The sequence below is a fragment of the Canis lupus genome, chromosome 25 (genome assembly GCF_048164855.1).
Source record: "Canis lupus baileyi chromosome 25, mCanLup2.hap1, whole genome shotgun sequence".
NCBI classification, from domain to species: Eukaryota; Metazoa; Chordata; class Mammalia; order Carnivora; family Canidae; genus Canis; species Canis lupus.
In genome coordinates, this window is record NC_132862.1 from 33,634,653 (window position 1) to 33,657,605 (window position 22,953).

Below are 22,953 nucleotides of genomic sequence, written 5' to 3' on the forward strand. Positions count from 1 at the left end.
ACACAGAACTCTAGCTGAGAGCTAACTACAGAACCGCTGACTCCCTGGTCTCTACTCTCATACCCAGAAATCCCCAGTTATATTCAGTCCCAACTAAAATCAATACAGAATAAAATAAAATAAAATAAAATAAAATATAAAATAAAATAAAATAAAATAAAATAATAAAATAAAATAATAAAATAAAATAAAATAAAATAAAATAATAAAATAAAAAAAATAAATACAGGCAGTCTTTCCCATCATAACATAACATGTTTAGCCTGACCACTATCAACCTTACTCTCAAGCAGAGATCAGCAAACCTGTCCTGTGAAGAGTCAAATGGTAAACACTGTAGGTTTTGCAAGCCAGATGATTTCTGAAGCAACAAGTCGACCGCCATAGTGTGAAAGCAGCCATGGATAATAATAAATGAATAGGCATGACTGTGCTCCAAAAAAGCTTTATTTACAAAAACAAGCAGTGGCCCAAATTTGGCCTACAGGTCAGTTTGCCAACCTCTGCTCTAGAGGGTTTTCTTTTAGAAATAGAGTCATTAGTTGGGAAATATAAGAACTGTGGTAACATCCTGATTTCAGTAAAGCTTTCGACAAAGTTTACCATCATGAATTCTTTTGGACAAGATAAAAAGATACGTTTTCCAGTGTACCCAGAGTGAAAGTCAATACCAATTCAGAGGGAGGTTTTTGTGGAATATCACAACACTCCACTATTGTCTCATTCCTACTAATCATTCTTAACAAAGACTTGAATGAATAGCTTATCTCAAGCTTATCACAAAGCTGAAAGGGATAGCTAATATGCTGTATGACAATCTCAAAATTCAAAGAAGTTTTAGGCTTGGAAGAGGAGTCAAAATCTGAAAGAAGAAATGGGGCCATTAATTAATTAATTAAAAGGTGTGGGTGCTTTAAATGATTATAAACAAAAACTAAATCTTAGAAAGGCTATCACAATCTTCCACGGCATTAACAGAAATACAAAGCCTATGTCAAAGTAACAATTTCCTTACATTGATATAACTAGTTATATCACAAATAGAATACTGTTTTCAGATAATGGGTACATTTTAAAAGAGATCTGGATAAAAATGGAGTGCAAAGGGGAAAAAGAGCAAGAGAGATCTAGACTTCATGCTACATAGGGGACAGTATAAGAAATTGGGAGTATTTAGCCTTGCGAGTAGCAGGTTTAGTGGGATGAGGCTAAGGCTAATGGACTTTTATGTAAAAAGAGGATTAGATTCATTCAAAGTAGCTGAAGTGGAAACAGTGAGTAGAAGCTATGAGAAAACAGAATTCTCACCAATGACAGAAAATTCTAGACCTGACCAAAAATAAAATGAACTATCTTACAAATCAGTGACATTCCCATTAGCCTGAGTACTCAAGGAGAGTATGGGTGCCAATGTGTCTGGAATACTGTACCAGAGATTATAACAGTGTGAGTGTGTTAACCACATGGTTTTTGAGGTCCTTCTCACTAATGTTCTAGACCAGATCAGTTTCTCTAACCTCAAACCAGGTCTGGCTGTCCCAAGCCCACCTCACTTAAAACTCAGATCTAAGAATGTAATTACTCTAAGTTATAGACCTAATATGTTCTATTCCTTCAGAAGAGATAGCCTTCCATACTGTAGCTTAGAGTAAACCAGAGCTAGGTTCCCCAAGTTCTTTGTTGTTAGCATTAGAGGTCAAAAAGGTCAGTATAAAGGTGAGGCTACTGCTCTAAACCCATCGCTTCTCTAAGATTTTTCTAGTACTACCACTTTTCAGACAGAAAGGGGACTATTCATTTCTCTATACTATGTGAAAATAAGTAAATTCTGTGAGGCAAGTTGGATAGTATACTTTTTTGCTGTTTAGTTAGGACCAAAAAAAAAAAAAAAAAAAAAGGCATGGAGTAGGCAATAAGCCAATTCCTCCACAGAGGCTGCCTCATTGTGGAGGGTCCATAAAAGCCTGAACCTCTAGTCTATCAACCACCACTGGCTAAGAAGCCAACTAGAGTATGAAGACCAAGATTTTTAAACTTGCTCAGGATATATAAACTTGTTCAATTTCTTATTATGCCTCTGCTAACCATACTTCATTAAACTCTTAAAAACAAACTCCCCATATTTTCCACTTTGGGACCTTCAGATAATCACTCCCTGATGGACATAGTTACTGAAATTTTCCCTAGACCCTGGTCTCTTTATTCACAATGACTGGAATAAAAAAGGATTATATAAATAAAGGTTTTTGGTTCAATCTACTTTGAGATCAACTAGCTAGTGGAAGGAAAACTAACAGAAAACACCTTAACACTAACTAGACTTCAGAAATGTACCTTCCTTCTTTGTTCTCATCTTATAAAGTATATCACCAGATGTACTAGAGCAGTGCACCTCAAAACCTATGATTGGGGAAGCACTTTCAGTTCATTTATGGTGCTCTTGGCAGAAAATTATAAAACACTGATTTCGTTCTATTCTAAATAATTTTACTTGCAGCTTTTAAAACTCTACCCCATGTACATGGATTGCAAAAATCACAACAGCAAACACAAGGTCTCTTAAAATTAAATAAGTTATCAAATAAAGCAAAATGATCTACATCCACATTTTTCCACAAATATTATTTGCTGATTATTCAATTCTTTCATCCACAAGCATTTCCTGGCAAACTCACATAGGAAGTCTAAGAAAAAGTCTTAAGGGAACTTTGACACAAGCTCAAAGAAAAGTGTTAGGAGTAAAAACTTAAAACTGAGATAAATCTGGTCACTAATATATTCTTTCCTGTGATTCAGGAAGGAAAATTACTATTATTTTATCCATGCACAGAATAACAAGTTCCAGTACACTGGAGCTCCAGAAAGCATAATCAAGGACCATAATTTAAGGACCAGCGTACTAGGTTCAAAGACTGTACTGTCACAGCCTGTGTTAGAATTAGTCTTTCTTAGGTCATTGTTGTTATTACCTATTCAGCTTGTAATGTTGTCTATATATATATTTTATGAACTGTCTTTATTGTTCTATATAAAAGTCAAGTATACATAACAATACACACATAGTAAAAAAATAAAATAAGGCACTTCAAATATGTTAGCTCCAACTTTAACAACAACCCTGTAAGTAGATATAACATTCCCATGTCCAGGGCTTGGATGGATTCCATGGCTTGCCCAAGGCCACAGAGCTACAGTAGAGCAGGAATTTAAACACAGACCTATCTGGCTCCAAAGCTCCACTATGCCATAATCAATGGGAACATAATGAGACTGCCGGGAAAATGAGTTCATGATGGCAATTTATTCATTAAATCTCCCAAAGAGGCGCCTGGGTGGCTCAGTTGGGCGTCTGAATGGCTCAGTTGGTTGCGCATCTTCCTTCAGCTCAGGTCATGCTCTCAGGGTCCTAGGATCAAGTTCTGCATCGGGCTCCCTGCTCAGCGGGGAGTTTTTTTTTTTTTTTTTTTTTTTTTTTTTTTTTTTTTTTTTTTTTTTTTTATACTTTATTTTTTTTTATTGGTGTTCAATTTACTAACATACAGAATAACACCCAGTGCCCGTCACCCATTCACTCCCACCCCCCGCCCTCCTCCCCTTCTACCACCCATAGTTCGTTTCCCAGAGTTAGCAGTCTTTACGTTCTGTCTCCCTTTCTGATATTTCCCACACATTTCTTCTCCCTTCCCTTATTTTCCCTTTCACTATTATTTATATTCCCCAAATGAATGAGAACATATAATGTTTGTCCTTCTCCGACTGACTTACTTCACTCAGCATAATACCCTCCAGTTCCATCCACGTTGAAGCAAATGGTGGGTATTTGTCATTTCTAATAGCTGAGTAATATTCCATTGTATACATAAACCACATCTTCTTTATCCATTCATCTTTCGTTGGACACCGAGGCTCCTTCCACAGTTTGGCTATAGTGGCCATTTCAGCGGGGAGTTTGCTTCTCCCTCTACCCCTCCCTATTTGTCTGTCTCTGTCTCATGCTTGCTCTCTAATAAGTAAATAAAGTATTAAAAAAATAATCTCCAAAAGAGAATTTGCTTAAACCTAAGCCTTTGTAAAAAGGTTTCAAGCAGCATCTATAATAATAACTAGGAACTGACTGAAGTTGAAGCAATTCCTATGAGAAACAGAGACCATTTAACATGGAGCATACCTGCAATTCCCCAATGGCCAGAATGACAAGATCTCTAACGCCATCTTCATCCAAGTCCGGCAGCACCACCCCTGGGGCAGCCAGGGTACCATTGGATAAATAGTTTGGGTTTAAAGTCCAAATGGCTTTCCCTAGGGAAGGACAAATAGGCTGATAACAATTACAGTTTTCGGCCTCTGGAAAAGGTAGATGCAATGCTCCTAGTTCAGAAAAGAGAAACTCAATGGACAAATGACAATAACTCCTTACCTTTTCTTTTAGTTTTTAACTTACTGGGGACGAAGGGAGCTGAAATCCTCAAGTGTCTAATTAATAAACCCATGTGGTAACTTCACACCTAAGTTTTTTAAATAAAATGGAGATGCTGAAGTCTCTCCAAGAATGAGGAGCCCACTTGTCTGGGGCAGAGGAACTGATTTGTTAGAGATTATTACAATTATGAAGGAACCAGCCAGGGGAGCCAACCAGACCAACTCTCTCTCCTTCTACATGTTTATATAAGCAGGAAAATCATAGGAAGTCTTTAAAATGACTTCAGTTCTGGAGTTAACTCACATTTCAATTTTTTTTTTCACTCAGAATTACCCCACTACCAAACTCCAATCTCTAAAACTGGGAAGGTTATTATGTATTCAGCTCCGGTCAAGTCCAAAGTGTTAACAAGCAGTACATTTATGGTGTTGTCAGGGGCCTTCATTATATTTGATTCTTTTTCATTCCTCATATCATGGATGTCTATATATAATAAGAAGTTAAAAGGCCAAGTCAACACATATCAACAAATCTTAGTTTCTTCCCGGACCCTTTTTAAGTGGTTAATCACCAAGTTTACACATGAACCCCATTTATATCAAATATGAAGAACCAAAGCTCTGCTTCTTTTGTACAGAGTGAGAGGACTACTTAGAAACCAAAAGCCTCAGGGTAGTTTCTGTTTGGGTAACTCAGTTTAGCCCCATCCTATCACCAAACAGGTTTAACTGTAGATCTATTACTCAACCTATTCAAATCCTCTCTGTTTACCTTAATATCCACCTTCCAAAACAGTAAAATCAGATTTTCCACCATGTGAGAGTGGAAAGGTCCCTTCCATATAAGATTGCTCTGATCCAAGACTATGGCTCACTGGAGCAGAGACTTTCATGTAATGATCTTTACCTGATGTCGCATTGAATGCACTGAACATCTTATGCGTCCCTGTCACAAGGCAGATGGTTTCAGCCACGTTTCCTGGCATCAGATCCAAACATGTAATATCTCGGGCCTCCTCGGGGAGGGGACTCGACCAGAGTGTGCTGCCATTCATCCCCGAAAGGCACACAAGAATGGCAGCTGGCTTTGAGACACCTAAAAGCACACAAGAGCACAAGAAAGGAAAAGAGGCAGAGAAGATACACAGTACAGGTGAGCAGGAGGCCAGAAAACCAAAAGTAAATGGTGCTAAGGCAGCAAGTCGCACCTGTGTATTCCACAGCCTCCCATATTCCTGATACCAAGTCTGAACAACGGAGTACCTATCATACCTGCTCAACACATTTCTCAGGTTAGAGGAGATGCTGTGGATGTCCTGAATGCCACCTTGTGTGCATCTTACACATCTCTCCCAGCACACTTGGTTACCTGTCACCTCGGCTCCCACTAAATAGTCCTGTCCTAAAGGATAAAGACTATCACACTGATTTCTGTATCCTAGTGCAAACAAAGCACCTAGCATATTCAGCAACCAATCATTTGCTGAAAAAAAGACAGGAGCAAAATCCAGAATATGGGAAAGTCACTGTTGAGAACCAAAAAAAAAAAAAAAAATCAAGAGAGGCATGCTCAGAAAAGTGAAACTGATCTAGAACATCTACAGAGCAGGGAGCAAAGAAATACCTGAATTCTAATCATTGCTAGCAAGTGCTCCCTGAAAGCAGAAAAAATAAATATTTTGAAAATAAACCTGAGGATTACAACTTAGCAGTGATCAGTAGGTCTAGAGTCCCATGGAATCAGGTAATACAGCCTCAGTATTTTTCCAAGAATGTCTGGGAAGACCAAGGACACGAACTCCAGAGACAGTCTATCAGCTACACCGTTTGGATCCCAGTTTTACCACTTATCAGGTGTGGAACTTTGAGCAAGTTCCTTAACCTCCCTATGTCTCAGTTTCCTCATCTGCAAATGAAGGATAATAAAATTAGTCTACCCCACAGGATTATGTTGAGGTATAAATTCATTTGTAACATATGTACTTACACTAGTGCATAGCATACAGGAAGTACCATATGCTAGCTCTATTATTTTTATAATCTGTAACCAAATCAGGCTGGTCCATATTGTGTCCAAAATCATGGCCTTGTCCTATGAGTTCTCATACATAGCAAACTGTGTCAAATACTAAATGACTAAAAAAAAAACAAAAAACCTCCAAATCTAAAAGTGGATGGGGAAATTTTTTACTTCAAAGGCTAATCAAAGGCAGAAAAAAAATGTAATTAATTTTCAATCATATAAAACTAATTAAAGTCAAAAACCAACCTTCTAAGCTGAAGGCCTCTCTGTATCCATTTCTAAATTGCTTCCACATATTACACAAGACTCAGAAAGGTATTTCTAATAACATCAGAGAAGCAGGCAGCCTAGAATTCTCTGAAACATACCTAGATGTTTATCCCAGGGCCTGGATGATTAAAAAGTTGTGATGAGGGTATCCTCAGCCTCAAACCTAATGGATGCAGCATGACAAACTGGAAGCCCCCATGTACCTATGTTGAAAATGCAACCTTTTTTTCTTTTTTTTTTTTTTTGCAGTTGATGTATATCAGCACACTCAATTAGGTTAAGTTATATAGGTCTAATAAGAGATAATTTATAAAGATGTGGTCAGGGTGTAGAAAAATCATGAGGATAGTATAGTCTGTGAGAACTGTAATCACTCCTAGGCCCAAAGAGATAGGAGAGGAACCAATTCTTGGAATCTAGAAAAAGAAAGTCCTAATAAGACCACCTTAAGAGAGGATGTGACTATGATCAAGGATGTAGCCAGCCTGAGGTCACTAGTGGGGAGGTAGCCAAGGGAATAAAAACCCTCTCCTCACTCTCTTCCTTTCCTCCAATTTCTTGCCTGTGCTCCCTACTGGCCAAACCTAACTGGAAGTTGGAGGTAAGGGAGACTGTTGACAAAATGAATACTGGCCAACCTTCCAAAGCAGACAGAGGATGGAGAACAGAGAGAGAGGAGTAAACAGAAGGAGTAAAAAGAAAGTACCTGGCCACCAGTATGTATAAAAATATTTAAAAACATGAACATGAAGCTTTCTACTGGGGATGGGAAGGTAGGATTGTGTCAACACTTCCTATAATTGAAGAAGCAATGGAAAATTGGATGGGAAAAACTCAAGAACCCTAAGAACCAATGCTATTCATAACAAGTGTGTGGACGAGTCACTTCTCTGGATCTCTATTTCTTCACAGGACTGGTAACCACAAAAGTTCCTTCCAGCTACAAATCTCAAATATTTTATTTGACAGAGAGAGAAATAGAGTGAGTGAGAGAGCACAAGGGGGAGAGGTAGGACTTGAGATCATGACCTGAGCCAAAGGCAGACACTTAACCACTGAGCCATCCAAGTGCCCCTCTCCATTATTTCTTCAAATGAACTTTACTTACATGCAGGAGCTTACTGATAAAGTTTGTCACGTATGACAGACCCATGATAACTATTCACTCCAGATCCCTTTCTACAGTGCCCTTCAAGAGACAACTCTGATGTTTTCTCTTAGCTCACAGCCCCTCCAATCAATAAGCTTCTCCTGTAGCAGCCTCTAAAAGACATGTATGTCTCTTACCGATTGCACTCCCATTCCTTGAAGCTACAAAGGAGAGAAGTACATCACGCAGGCCATCTCCATTCACATCAGCCAATTCCAATGGAGACAGGTCCCCACCTGATAAACACATAAAAAAAAAAAAAAAAGCTTGAATTAAGTCACCACAAACCAGTTCTCTGCTCTGGGTTAGAAAGGGAAGAGACACATAGCACAGCTAGCAGCTCTATAAAAACCAGGCAGACTCCCAGTTCCTAAATAAGAACATATACACAATTTCCTCTGCCTGTTCCTCTAAGTACACGTAAATTCCCTGCATATTAGAGAGAAAAAAAACTTAAGACTATTCTAGAAGGTGGAGAGAAGGTAGACTGGCCAGGGATTAGAGCCTAAAGATGACAAGGTGATGACTCCCCTGGGTTTTCTTTTGGCCTCATATGTCCCAGACAAGGTGCTACAGAAGCTGGCAACCCAGAAATGCCAACAGGTACAGCCCAAAAAAGGCCCAAGAAAAGTTGACTCCCCTAGCCAAAGGTCCAAAAAAGGAACACTACAGCAAGACAGAAAGGTTTTAGATGATAAATGTTCTACTCCAACCAAACACCACACAGATAGAACTATGGCCCCACCCCTACTCCCATAACAAAGGCTAAATAGGAGCCTAGATTTCCACCCTTGCCCAGCTATAAAACAGGGTACCCCTCCACCTCTCAACCAAGGTCATGTCAGAGAAGGCCAGGTGGGGAGTCAGGACTTTCATCCCCGCCTAGGGCCCTCTACACATAAGGGAGCCTAGAATTCCACCCCACCCAGCAGTAATGATGCAGCCCCCATCCCCACTAGACTAGTGGTAGCAGAGGCCTGGCAGTGAGCCCAGACTTCCAGCCTGGGCAGTGACAAGGTAAACAGTGCTATCCTGCCCCTCAACAGTGTAGAGTCAGAGGATGCCTGCCAAATTTGGAGAGAACTCATAAGAGGCTGGTGGGAGTAGCTGGTATAACCACTATGGACAATAATTTAACATAAACTACTAGGACCTATGACACACACGCTATGACCTAGCAATACCAGTTGTAATTTAACGCCCTAGAGAAATTCTTATACACTGCATCATAAGAACCTTAACAGTATTATTTATTTTTTTAAAAACAGAAGCTACCTAAATGTTTATCAACAGTAAAATGGATCAATAAATCATGGGATATTCATATCATGGGAAATGAGACAGTGGTAAAAAGGAATAAACTCTAGTCACAGTGCATCAATCTTGACGAATCTCAAAAAATACTTTTAAAAACATGCTAAACAAAAAGCAAGTCACAGAAGACTGCTTAATTAAATTTATATAAAATTCAAAGCAGGCAAAATTATTTTACCATATGGTAAAACTTCAACAAAAAGTAAAGAAATAATGACACAAAATTCAGGACAGTAGAACTCTGGCAGGAAGAGGTGGCTTTGGCGAGGAGGGACACATGGGGGTTTCAAAGGTCTTTATAATGGCCTATTTCTTTTTTTTCTTTAAGATTTATTTATTTGAGAGAGAGAGAGAGGGAGGGAGAGTGAGAGGGAAGGACAGAGGGAGAGAGAAGTCCTGAAACAGACTCCCCAGTGAGCATGGGGCCCAACACAGGGCTCAATCCCATGACCCTGAGATCATGACCTAAGCTGAAATCAAGAGCCTGATGCTTAACCCACTGTGCTACCCAAGTACTCCAATGTCCTATTCCTTAAACTAAGTGGTGGATATGTTAACAATTTGTTCCTAGTCTTTATATCATATACAAATATAAGAGCTCACTGAGAGCCATCAAAAAAGGAAGGAAGAGAGGGAGACATATACTATGTCATGGGAACATATCATAAGTCACATCTACTTAGTTTCACCTTGAGAGAAACTAACAGTGAGAACCCAGAACTCATCAGAAGCTAAATCAACTAGGATCAGGGGAGCGTCAGAGGTAAATCAAGATGATGTTGGGGTCTGGGAGGACTGTAGGGGAGGGACGATTTCTCCTCTACCCCCTTCGGGTTTCTAGCTAGGACGGATAACGAGATAACTGATTAATAATACAGATTAACAAGAGGGAAGCATGCAAAGTTTATTTAATGAGATTTCCTAAGTCCACAGGAGCCCCCACAGAAAGATAAAGGCCTGGAGCAGAAGTGGTGAGGCCTCAGTGCTTCTGTACCTGTTGAACGATGAGCGGCAGCCCTGAAAAGTGAACCAATGGGTTGCAAGGAGACTACAGGAAGATGAGTTATTTTAACAAGGTCTGTTTTAACAGATTCCCCTCGGCCTCAACTCCCAGTCTCTGTTGATAAGAATGTTTCTGTCCTCCTGGTATTGGAGGGCATCTTGCACATGGGAGTTTCATCTCCTGCTTCCAGGAAGAATTAAAGGTCAAGGTCAGAGTGCCCTTCCTGAATCTGCTGTTATTCATGTGCCTTCGACTCAAACAATGTGCCAAAGTGACATATTTTCAGGTGTTATGTTCTGAACCCCTTCACCCCGATGAAGTTTATAAAAAACAAAACTGGTCGGCACTGACATCGGAGATGGAATCCCCATTCTTGGACCAGAGCAAGCATTCTAAAGAAACCTGCTCCAGAATGAGACAAAATAGTTAGAACTACTTGGGTGGCACCACCCCAATCATTAGGAGCAAGAAACAAAACTTACTGCAAGAAAGCAAGTCATTTTTTTTTTACTTGAAAAGAAATTATTTTAAAATTCAAACTGGCCAGGCTCCTATAATCGACAAATGCTTGAAGGTCCTACAAAAGCCCTGGCCTCTGGTCTGGCCAGGACTTGAGCCCTACTTTTCTCAGTAAACAGCCTGTCCCACAGCTTTGCTCTCCCATAATACAGTGTTGGCGGCAGTGCAGGGACCCAGCAAACCAATGTTCTGTCTTTCCTGCATCTAATTAAGCCCAACGCCAATAGAAACACAACAGAGCAGTGATCTTCCCAAGTTTCTGGAGCTGTATCAATCTATCTTTTTGTTTTATTTCCAATCTTAACCTCCTACCCACCTCCACACACAGGAAAGAGATGCTATACAACACACATATATTTGTAAAAACCTGGAGGGAATTTTCAACATAATCAGAAGTTTTACAAGATTACATGTAAACATAAGGTTTTTACAGAATTAGGGAGAGAAATCCTGCAACTCACCTCCCTGGGGGCTCAGGTGGTGGCTCCAAGTGCTGTGCAGATCTCTAGGGGGACAGGGGATCAGGAAAGCACATACGAGCACCAGGATCATGGAGATGACCAAAGTTAGCAGAAAGACAGATGTGCGCACGTAAGACACGATGGAAGAGGTTGCCTTTTGCTCCAGGCCTCCAAGGGGCTCCGAGGGGTACCCCTCTGTGGTGACCTCCGAAAGATGTGGCTTTGCAGCCCCCACGGCCTCAGCATCTGAGTCAGGCTCTGGCACTTCTCCCAGAGGGCTCTTTCCATTTTTAACCCCTCCATTCTTCTGCTGCAAGTTGAGCACAAGATCATCCTCGCTCTCGTCACTATCAGCCTGTGTAAGGGGATCGTACTCCCCTAGGTCTGGGCTCTTTTTCCCTGAAACACAGAAAAGACACAGTGTCAGGGCAAACTAGGAAGGAGAAACCATTACCAACTACATGGCAACTGTGGACACCTAAAAGAACACACAGAAACAAAACAAATTACGTTTTATAAGTTTTAGATCTTGATGGCCGTGGGTAAGGAAAAGAGTGAGAGGAAAAACAAAATCAGTGTTCTAGAATTATTGCTTTCGTGAGCTTAAGAAAATTAGATACCTTTTTAGTTTGGAAAAAAAAAAAAAGTGCCTCTCTTAATTTGTGTGAATCTCACTAATGAAAAAGACATGGCTCTTATATCAACCTTCCATATGCCTAATGGGCATGTTTCCTTTGATTTTTCTTAGATCTGTGATGTTCCAATCTTTCCTGGAACTTGCCTAAACCTTAGAATAGTTGTTCTCTATACACTGCTTCTCACAGTTGGATATTTGTGGCTTCTCAATTGTCTCCATGGAAATAACTTAGAAAGTTGAACACTAAACATTACCTGGAGACTTCTTACTAAAAACTCACTTCTGAGCTTCCTATGATTCTAATGCCCTGTCAGTACATGTTTCAGTAAACAGTGTTTACCTTTAAAAATGCTATCCTAAGTATTCTAGGAGGGGAGGGATCAAGCAGGAAGGCAGAGGTAAAGGACTTGTCTCAAAGCTGGCTTACACAACCAGCACCCTGTTTTTACTTAAACACACTTATTTAGGGTGGCTAAGAAGTGAAGATTACAGGAGAACTTAAGCACACCTCCTCCCAAGCCTATCCTTGGCTCTCTCTGCCAGTGACTGAATAATCTTGTGCCTTTTGTTCATGCTATAACCAAGCAAAAACCAAGAAAAAATTTCTGGTTTTGGAAATTATATGGTAAGCAATACTAATATAAACTATATTATTAAATCTTTTATTATGCAGAAATATAAAAAATAAAGCACAACCCAACTAATTAAAAAGGAAAAAAGAAGAATTCTTGATGTCAATCTCTGCCTCTAGTCACTGTTATCTTGGTGATATCACTTCATATATTATGCCTTGTTTACTCAAGACATAAAATGAAGCAATAAAACACTATATGGAAACTAATATGGGAAGTAAAATCTTTAGTGTAAAGCTTCATGCTGGGTACATAGAAAGTCAATAGATACATAATTAAAAATAAATATTACACAGAAATATTTTATAACATTAAGTATTTTACAAAAAAAAAACAGAAGGTACTGAGAAAATTGGCATTCTATTAACTAGAAATTTCTATGTATTTTCCCTTTCAAAGCTATTCATTTTATTCAAAAAATATTGGATTTGATTTTTAAAGGCACAAATTGTAAGAAGGTAGTCCAATTATTAGGAATTTAATTCAAAATAGTACTTCCAGGATATGCCGTAAAATCAGTACAGGTTCAAGCTAAGCTCCTATATTTTATATATCTACTCTATGAACCAAATTATTTTATTAATTAGGATACACTGCTCTCTAACTGCCCATATAACTTTAGTTATAATAATTTGCAAACACAACCCCAGACTGCTGTAATAATATTAATCATAACATTTTTTTAAGTTTTTTTAACTAAAAGGATTAACTGATAGGATCAAAACTGTGGTATATACATCCAGTGGAATATTATCCAGCCTTAAAAAGTAAAGAAATTCTAACTACATGCCACGAGATATTATGCTAAGTGAAATAATCCAATCACAAGAAGAAAAATACTACATGATTCTTATATAACATTTTTATCCAGACTAGTCAAAATCATAGATACAAAATAGAATGTGGCTTCCGGAGCCTGAGGGTAGGGGTAAATGGAGAGTTGTTATTATTTAATAGGTACAGGTTTCCCTCACTATCCAAAAGTAGGGCATTCCTATCAAACTCCTCCTAAGCTAATATAGTATTATAAAGCAAAGAAGCAAATTAATTTACATGGAAAAATTTTTGAGCTTTCCCAGATCCAAGCAATAACCTCTCCCAGGCCTTTCTGATACCTCAGGACACATCTTGCTAATGGATGCACAGAATAAATGGAGATAAAACACAGATGCTCACAGACACAGTTTGAGGCTCTGGCGGCTTGAAGCTGAGATGCTGAGTGTGGCTCCAGGGCCAGGAGCTGGGCAGGGCCTCACTGCTGAGGCCTGGGGGGGTAGGCGGTGAGCACTATCTGTAGGAGGACTTGATGCAAAACAAACGCTGAATGCTATTTTCGCTTTTTGCCATTTTTCATAAAAGCAAAAATCCTCTTCTGATTTCTTTAGGTTAGCAAAAACAGGTCCTAATGTAGGTCTTTCATACAAGTGAAGTGACATAATGCAAAGTATCAAAAGGCAGGGGCTATCTTTTAGAGTTTCAACTTTGCAAAATGAAAAAGTACTGGAAACTGGTTGCACAACAATGTGAATACCTTTAACGATATTAAACTGTACATTTAAAAATAATTAAGATGGTAAATTTTATGTGTATTTTACCACAATTTTAAAATTTTTACATTAAAAAAAAAAAAGAATATATCTGAGAAAGAGGAAAACGTAGATGGCTGCCCCAAATCTCTGGGTATGAGGAGGCTGAAGATCACATAATCAAACACCCACCAAGTAGTCACTTAGCATACACCTGAACATAAGCAGAATGAGGGAATTCACAGCTCTCCAATCCAGAAAGCAGTCCCATACACTGATTTAAGAAACTATTTCTGGAGGACACCTGGATGGCTCAGTGGTTGAGCCTCTGCCTTTAGCTCAGGTCATGATCCTGGGGTCCTGGAATCGAGTCCCACATCAGGCTCCCCTTAGGGAGCCTGCTTCTCCCTCTGCATATGTCTCTGCCTTTCTCTCTGTCTCTCTCATGAATAAATAAAATCTTCTTAAAAAAATCTATTTCTGGGCATTTGCCAATTATCTGTTCTACCTAGTTCTAATTTCTGGATCTCTCCTCCACATGCAAGTCCTTCAAAACTTGAAGATACCAATCATAAGAAACATATGCTATGGTATTTAAGAATTTAAGTCTTTACAAGCAGACAAAGAGTCAAATCTTGGCTCCATCTCTTATTAACCATGTGACCTCAATTAAATTTGGCTTTAGTAAGCCTAATTCTTCCCATTTCTGAAATAGGATAATTATTTTTCCTACCTCACTGATTGTTTTTGAGGATTAAATAAGAAAACATGCATGGTCTTTAGTTTCTGGCTTACAGAGGCACTCAATAAATTTCAGCTTCTAGGAGTGCCTGGGTGGTTCAGTCAATTGAGCAAATGACTTTTGATTTCAGCTCAGGTCATGATCTCAGGGTTGTAAATTCGAGCCCCATGTCCAGCTCCACAATGGGCATGCAGCCTGCTTGGGATTCTCTCTCTCCCTCTCCTTCTGCCCCTCCTAACCCCCTGCTCTTGCACTCTCTAAAATAAATAAATTTCAGCTTCTGTTACTATTGTTAGCACTATTTCTCCCAATTGCCCACCCATCCTTCTCTTCTCCAGGTTAAATGTTTCCACCTCTTTCAACTCATTACTGGAAGAAGCATTTTTTTCACATATTCTCGACAGACATCCTCACAGACATCCTCGACATCCTGTTCACTCTTCTCTGGACACAATATGATATGTCAATGCTTCTTAAAGTATAGTTCTTAGAACTGGATACAATCCCCAGGGTGCAGTCTGATCAGGGCAGGGGAGGGCAGAACTGTGCCCTCCCTAGAACAGAGGGTATACTACAATTCAAGATCTGTGACCCAATATCTTGCCAGCTTCCTTGGCAGTCACACCACACAACTGATTCAATTTGAACTCCCAAGTATTTTCTACACACACTCAAGCCATCTTATGTAACTGTACAATTGAATTTTTAGCATCAAGTGAAAAATTTAGCATAGATACTTTAAATTCAATCTTACTAGTCAGCTGCCACCTTGCAACAACCACACCAGTCTAAAACAAAGTAAAATAATTACTAAAATACTGGCTAACAAAAGTTTAAAGAAAATGCATTTTTATGATATCACACATGATCACAGGCAGAGAACTTGGCTGCATATGCTACAGAAACTAGTAAAATCTTTACTAAATCTAATTTTTGGTAAAATCTTTACTAAAAATAATTTGTAGGGGTGCCTGGGTGGCTCAGTTGATTAAGAATCTGACTCCTGATTTTGTCTCAGGTCATGATCCTAGGGTCCTGTGACCTAATCCTGCATCGGGCTGGGTTCCATGCTCAGCAGGCAGGCTGCTTGAAATTCTGTTCTCTCCCTCTCCCCTTGCCCACCCCCCACTCTCTTTCTCTCTTTCTCTAAAATAAATAAAGCTTTTAAAAAAAAAAAGATTATCTGCTTCCAGTTGATGATGGCAAAGGAAGGCATTTCTGTCAGTGTCTTTCCTAAAAACTAGGGAGAGGAGGTAATAAAAATAGGAAAAAAAAAGAAAAAGAGCCACATTCTGAAACTACAATTAATGGAAAATTACTGTCAAATGCAGCAAAACTTGTACCCAATTGAAGAAGCACAGTTAAGAGTGGGCACATTGTCTTGAGTCTCCAACCATGAGCACAGTTCACAGAGTTAATAATGACAACAACCATGATGATAGCAATGATGGTAACGGAAAAGTACTCTACCTACTATTCTGGGCACTGGTCTAAGCACTTACATGTTAATTCATTTAATCCTCATGACAACCCTGGAAGGGAGTTTTTTTTGTTTTTTTTTTTTAAGATTTTATTTATTTAAGAGAGAGAACATGAGCAAAGAAGGGGCAGAGGGAGAAGCGGACTCCCCGCTGAGCAGGGAGCTCAATGTAGGGCTGGATCCCAGGACCCCAGGGTCATGACCCAAGCCAAAGACAGACGCTTAACCAACTGAGCCACCCAGGTGCCCCTGGAAGGCAGGTATTATTATTATTATTCCATTGTATCAACAAGAAAATGAAAACATAGAGAAGTAAGTTGCAAAAGATCATAGAACTAGGAAGAAAAAGAGCAAGGATTCAAACTCAGGCAATTTGATTACAGTCCACAGTCCTAACCAATAAATTATACTACCTCCATCCCTTCTTCCATGGATATATAGCCAAACCACTATCTCTTGCTTAGAAATAGAAGTCTGGCATCCCAGAGGCATCAATGAGCCCAACTCAACACCACAGAGTCAAAGGGGAGGTAAGATTAAATGAGAAAGGCTTTATAAAAAGCAGGCTGTCAGCATGGCACTTACAAAAAGTAGCTGTAGCACAATCAGTCCTGAAGAGAGGGATCTCTCTCTCTCTCTGACAGGCTGGGTCCCATTAGATTAAATTCTAGCTTCTAACTGCCCTCACTCACTCTCCTGGCCCTAACCTCTGTCTATATGTCAGCCAAGAGCTAGCTGTAAAACAACTGACCATTAAATATGACTTATAATCAGAAAGAAGCCACCATGAGTACTCATTCTATAAGATACTACAAAGTTCTACAAATATTCAAGAAGGAAGTCACAACAAAACATTGCAAACAAAATCTGCCAAGGAACCAATGCTGGGCAAATGATGCCATGAAATGGAAGAAATAATGACCAGATGCTTCCCTATGGAATCCAAGAAATTAAAGAACAGTTTTTCTCTGAAATAAGAGCTCACGGAAAAAATACAATATTTCCAAGAAGAAATGACAACTCAGTAGGGATGATCAGAAGTAAACAAGCAGGGCCCAGAAAAACAAAGGAAGAAAATAATAAAACAATTTTAGAAAAGATATTCTTAGCGGGATGAGCAGAGAGCAGATGTGGCTAAAAAGAGTCAGAGACAGAAAGGACAGGCTGGTGAAAAATCAAGCAAAATAAAATGGAACTGACATGGGCTGACAGTTCCAAGCACTTCCTCTGCATGCACTCTTCCAAATCCTTTTACTGTCTTATCTCCACAAATCTGCATAACAACTCTAGATACACTATTATCTCCATTTTCAAGACGAGGTTTGGAAGTTTAAGTAACTGGCCCAGTTTAAGTAATTACTTAAGAGCAAGTAAGCCATAGTGCAAGGATTCAAATCCAGGCAGTCTGGCTTTGAGGGAAGTCTGTGCTGTGTGTCACCCACTGAAAAGATCAAAGCTTTTAAAAAGACTAGGGAGGCATGGACAGAGAGAGCAAAGGTGATCCAGTATGTGCAGAACTGAAGAAGAGAACAGAAAAAAGCTATACCAAAAAAGTTCCCATAACATAGCAAGACCTAAAATTGTAAAATAAAGGGTACAAAGGAATCCCAAGAACAACTCCTACAGAACAATCAATATTGAAACACATTGCAGTAAGGGTACTGAATGAACTTCAAGGACAAAAAAAAAAAAAGAACCATATGAGCACCCAAGCCAAGGAAAAAGAAATCAAGTCAAGTCACTAAGGATGGGAACAAAACTCAGGCTAGCTTCCCTGCAGTAACATATATTATTAAAAATTAGTATATTTTCCCAGACATTACAGAAACAAACGTCAGCTTAATTATTCCAGACTGCAAAATCTGATCAGACAACTCTTAAGCAAATATTTTTGCTATCTATTCACAGAAAGAGAAGTGATTGTGAAGTACAAAGCATACTAATTTGCCTAAAACTTTGATCATGCTAAGGAGCTGGACATCAAATCCACACTTCAAAGCCCTGGGCACTTTAGCACTCTTTAATGATTTCAGCCACCACCCACATTTTTAATCAATGAAAGGTTTTGTTTTGTTTTGTTTTTAAGACTGTATTTATTTATCTGAGAGAGAGAAAGAGAGATAGCAAGAGCACAAGCAGGGGGAGGGCCAGAGAGAGAGGGAGAAGCAGGCTCTGCGATGAGCAGGGAGCCCGATGAGGAGCTTGATCCCAGGACTCTGGGACCAAGACCTGAGCTGAAAGCAGATGCCTAACCAACTGAGCCACCCAGGTGACCCTCAGTGAAAGGTTTTCAAAAAATAAAGGAGAGGATACCACTTTCATAACATATCAATATAAAGGAACTTTCCATAGCTATCACTTTTCCTCTTGGGAAGACTGAGGATGCCTGCTAAATAACATTCCCACAATGGTACAGAGGAAAACAGGAAAGAGATGCAATGTTTAGGAAAATATGCTATAGTATATACTATTATATAATACACACTATACATACACTATACCATACTCTCTACTGCAACTAAAGATAAATAATTCACCTCATGGATTAGATTATCCAAGAGCATATAATGTTTCCAAATTACACATAATAAAACAAATCATTACAGTAATATTGTGCTCGGATGTTCCCTTCAGTGATTGACCTTCAAACTTTAAAATGGACTAAAAATATATATATACTTAAGATAAGTTGTTCCAAGGGCTGCTTTATGAATGTCACATTGTCCTTCTGTTACTAATTAACTTCATTGTATGCATGTGAACCAAATATTTTTCCATCTTGAGCTTAGTGGAAGCATATGAGACCACGAAACAGACTCCAAGAAACTGCTCTTTCTTCACAAGGTTGATGACATCTGTCATCAGCTCATGATCACATCAGGCCTTCCTTTGGGTACAAGGTTCATAAACGGGCATTGTGCTAATGAAGATGATAATAACTGCTAACACTGAATAATTAACATGCGTCAAAGGGAAACAAATATCTTCAGTACATCCATTTCTTCCACTGAGCCAAATAAGCCTATAAGGTAAATATGTAGTAGAGCATGTGGAATATAGTGAAAGTTCCATAATAACAGTACTGTTACACATGAAGAAACTAACACTTAAAGAGATTAAGTAACTAATCTGGTAAAGATTAGACTTGAACCCAAAGCTGTCTCGTGCTCTTAGCCACTCCATTCTAGTCTGCTTCCTCATACAGAGAAATAGTGATGATGTCACAGTGGTGAGCACTTTGCAATATATACAAATATCGAATCATTACACTGTACACCTAAAATTAATAGGATATATCAACTAGCCTTCAATTAAAAAAAGAGAGAGAGAAAGGATGTTAACTGAAGTAACATAACACAGTAGCCCACACAGGATAGCAGCCTCACAGTCTCAATTACAGGGTATCCAAAAAGTGCTGTAAGAAAGCAACTTCTACCCAATATAAAAGTGAAAAATTGCATTTTGGGCAGTGGGGAGAAAGGGCAAAGGGGAGGCAGACAAAAGTAAAACAAAAACAAATAAAAAAAAATACAACCCACATCACAGAAAAGAACACATGGCCATTAAAAAGTATCAAACATACCTCTCTGTTCAGGCCCAAGATGCTGTCCAAACACAGGCCCAAGGACCAGACTGTACTTTCCCTACCCTGTCAGCTGACCAAGTTACTGCAACTGAATACTCCAGGGAGGTATAATGCCACAGCCTTAGGATGTGAAAACGAAAAAGAGCTCAAGAGTTTCTAATGTGGTTTTCTTGCATTCCTATCCTTAGAGAAGAACAATTATCTATGCCAAGAAAAAAAAATGAATCTAAAAGAAAAAATAAATAAAGCTAAATCTGTCTGATATCTCATTACCCCCTTGGGAAGAACATCATCCTACACTAAGGACATAAAAGGTCCTCTCTTTACCCTGCTGATAAAGGGACACATCCCCTACTTCATCCCAATGTTACATACGTATTCCAAGATAGATATCATCAATGTTTCTTCCAAAGTTCTAATGAGCCTAGTGGGGAGGGAAAAAAAGTCTGAGGTCATGAAGTCTGGGGACAGAAATGCAAATTCATATCCAACCCAGTGTCATCCATGGCACAATGTAGCATACTGGATGCTCCTTGCAAATAAGGTCCCTATGATCCCCTTGCAGCCTCATGCTACATATCCACCAGACACCTAACTAGCCCTTTCTAATGATGCCAGTGAAAGCAACTGCTTTTCCTACTAACACCTGCTTTTCCCACTATCACCTGGAGCTATCAGCAAATAAATGTTTATAGCTTAATGTTTAAAATTTATTTAGGTAGAACCATAATATTTTTATTTTTTTAAGACTTATTTATTTATTTGACAGAGAGAGGAGAGCCCGCGTGCACACAAGCAGGGGAGCAGGAAAGGGAGAGGAAGCAGCAGGCTCTCTCGGCTGAGCAGGGGGAGCCTGACATGTGGCTTGATCCCAGGAGGCTGGGACCACGACCTGAGCCCAAGGCAGACCTTTAACAGACTGGGCTACCCAGGTGCCCCAAGAACCATAACATTTTTAAAGCCTTTACTTTTAAATTTTATTTGGGCAGAATAAATATACTTTTATTAAAATAACAAGTTTGTAGCAGCACAGTCTCACTCCGGAGGTTTAAGAGGAAAAAAAAAAAAATTTTTTTTTTAAACTTGGAGCTGCCGCCCAAAGTACTGAATTAGCTCTGAAGTCGTCATCACCACCAGTGCCTCCTAGAAGAATATTCCACAATTTATCTGCAGTTTGCAGGTGCCAAATCATCTCCCTCCTAAATGCTCGGCCTCGATAGCCAGAGGCTGGCCAAGAGGAATTAAAAGTCCAAGATCTAGACTCAAAAGACACCCTCCCCCCCCACCCCCCCGCGACGTTCTGGTCCAGGCTTTTCCAATACCGTCTGCGCGACCTTGGACTGGGCAGTCGGCCGAGTAACTCTCGTTCTCCTCTTCTGTAAACCAGAAGGGGCAAGCACCTGCCTCACCTACCTCACGTGAGGTCTCTAAGCGGAGAGGCTGCTCCGCGGGGGGTGGCCCGCTGTCCTGCCGCCCCGGGCCCCCGCGGGCCGCCGCTCCTCAGCGAAGGATGCTCGGCTCACCGGCCCTCCCCTGGGGATGGCGGCCACGCGCGCTCCGACGGTCGCCCCCGCCCGCGGCCACCGGCCCGCGCGCCTCCAGCGGTCCCTCCCTGGAGTCTCGCCCCGCGCCCGCGACCCCCGACCGGCCGCGCGCCCCTCTCGCCCCCTGCTGGCGACGGACCCCCAGCCCGCGGGGCTGCCCCGGCTCGCCTCCGTGCGCCTGCAGGCTGCGCTAGGCCGCGGCCAGGCCCCGACCCGCGGCGCCCGGGAGCCCGGCCTCGCAGGCTCCCCCGGCCCGCGCGGGGGGCGGGGGGGTCGCGAGGCTGCGGCTCCTTACCCGGGAGCTTGAGCGCCCTGGACAGCACAGTCGCCATGGCGGAGGCCCCGGTGCGCGTGCGCGCGCGCGCGTCCTGCCGGGAAGTGTAGTTCGCCGCGGGCGGTGCGCGGGGCTGCGACCTGGCGGGTGGGAGCTGCGGGCAGGAGCGGCCCGGGGGGCGGCCCCCGCTGCGCCGTCCGCGCCCACGTGCGCGCTCCCCTCGGGGCCGACCCGCCGCTCTGACTCTCACGCTCCTGCTCAGCGAAATGGGGAAATAAGAACTACCCCGGAGGCTTGCCGTTTGAAAGGAATGAGATCGCAGGTATTAAAGGAGGCGCCGGTTGTGAAATGAGCGTGGGCTTTGGAGTCAGGCAGACGGGACTTGAATGCTGCCCGCATCCCTTCCTAGCTGGGCCGTCCTGGGCGAGTCCCTTGGTATGACTAAGCTTCAGCCGCATTTTTAAAATGGAGACATTACCTGGTCCACAGGCTCACTGTAAGGATTAAATGAGATAACCTGTTTCAGACACACGGCACACAGCAGGCACCTAGTAAGTGTATTTTTATGTTTCTTGGGTAAAGGGCGAGGTTTCCTAGAGCTCTGAACCTCCTCTTGCTGTGTTGCTAGTTCTTTCCAGGTATCTACTGGACACTACCCTGGAGCTTCCAGTTCGAAGGGTCTAGGAACAGGAACCGACCTGCTTCTTCCCCACCGGCGCCAAGAGATCAGCATTGTAGTGCAGGAATGCTAAGGATGTTACTTTAGAGCTGGAGTGGGTCTTAGAGGCCCTTTAGTCCAACCTCCTTGTTTCACTGAAGAGAAAGCAGATCTAGAAAGATAATGGGACTTAATATCAAGCAAAAGTTCTAAGATACCTCTGTCTTGCACTCTGCCTCATTCCCATGAGAAACCAGTAGGACTACCCTGGGGGTGTAATCCAAGAGACTCTTTTTTTTTTTTAATTTTTATTTATTTATGATAGGCACACAGTGAGAGAGAGAGGCAGAAACATAGGCAGAGGGAGAAGCAGGCTCCATGCACCGGGAGCCCAACGTGGGATTCGATCCCGGGTCTCCAGGATCGTGCCCTGGGCCAAAGGCAGGCACTAAACCGCTGCGCCACCCAGGGATCCCTTTTTTTTTTTTTTTTTTAATTTTTATTTATTTATAATAGGCACACACCAAGAGACTCTTAAAACCATCCTATCACACTCTTCCCCCCCGCCCCCCGCCGGTGGAAAATATGTCAGGGACTCCGGGGACTCCGACAGGGCACAGAGTCTTGGTACAGGCCACTGAGCTCAGATCCTGACTCTACCATTTCCTAGCTGCCAGATCTAAGGCTGCTTGCTTAATCTCTCTCTGCCTCAATT

General features: G+C 41.1%; 1 protein-coding gene across 2 annotated transcripts in view; it reads right to left on the bottom strand.

The window, feature by feature from the left end:
• The window catches only part of FAM234B (family with sequence similarity 234 member B), a 35,421-nt gene extending 13,516 nt beyond the window's left edge, over nt 1–21,905 (bottom strand). Inside the window, exons 1-5 of one of the 2 annotated variants that reach the window (XR_012017699.1) lie at nt 21,602–21,753; nt 11,160–11,558; nt 8,000–8,098; nt 5,327–5,515; nt 4,169–4,299 (exon numbers count right to left, since the gene is read on the bottom strand). Coding sequence is in view for 1 of the 2 variants with exons in the window: in XM_072798983.1 (XP_072655084.1) it covers nt 4,169–4,299; nt 5,327–5,515; nt 8,000–8,098; nt 11,160–11,558; nt 21,602–21,638 (855 nt within the window). In the remaining variant the exon portion in view is untranslated. Of the gene's footprint in view, nt 1–4,168; nt 4,300–5,326; nt 5,516–7,999; nt 8,099–11,159; nt 11,559–21,601 lie in introns of both variants that reach the window. The other variant, XM_072798983.1, reaches the window with a different exon arrangement.
• Nucleotides 21,906–22,953: the final 1,048 nt, after the last annotated feature.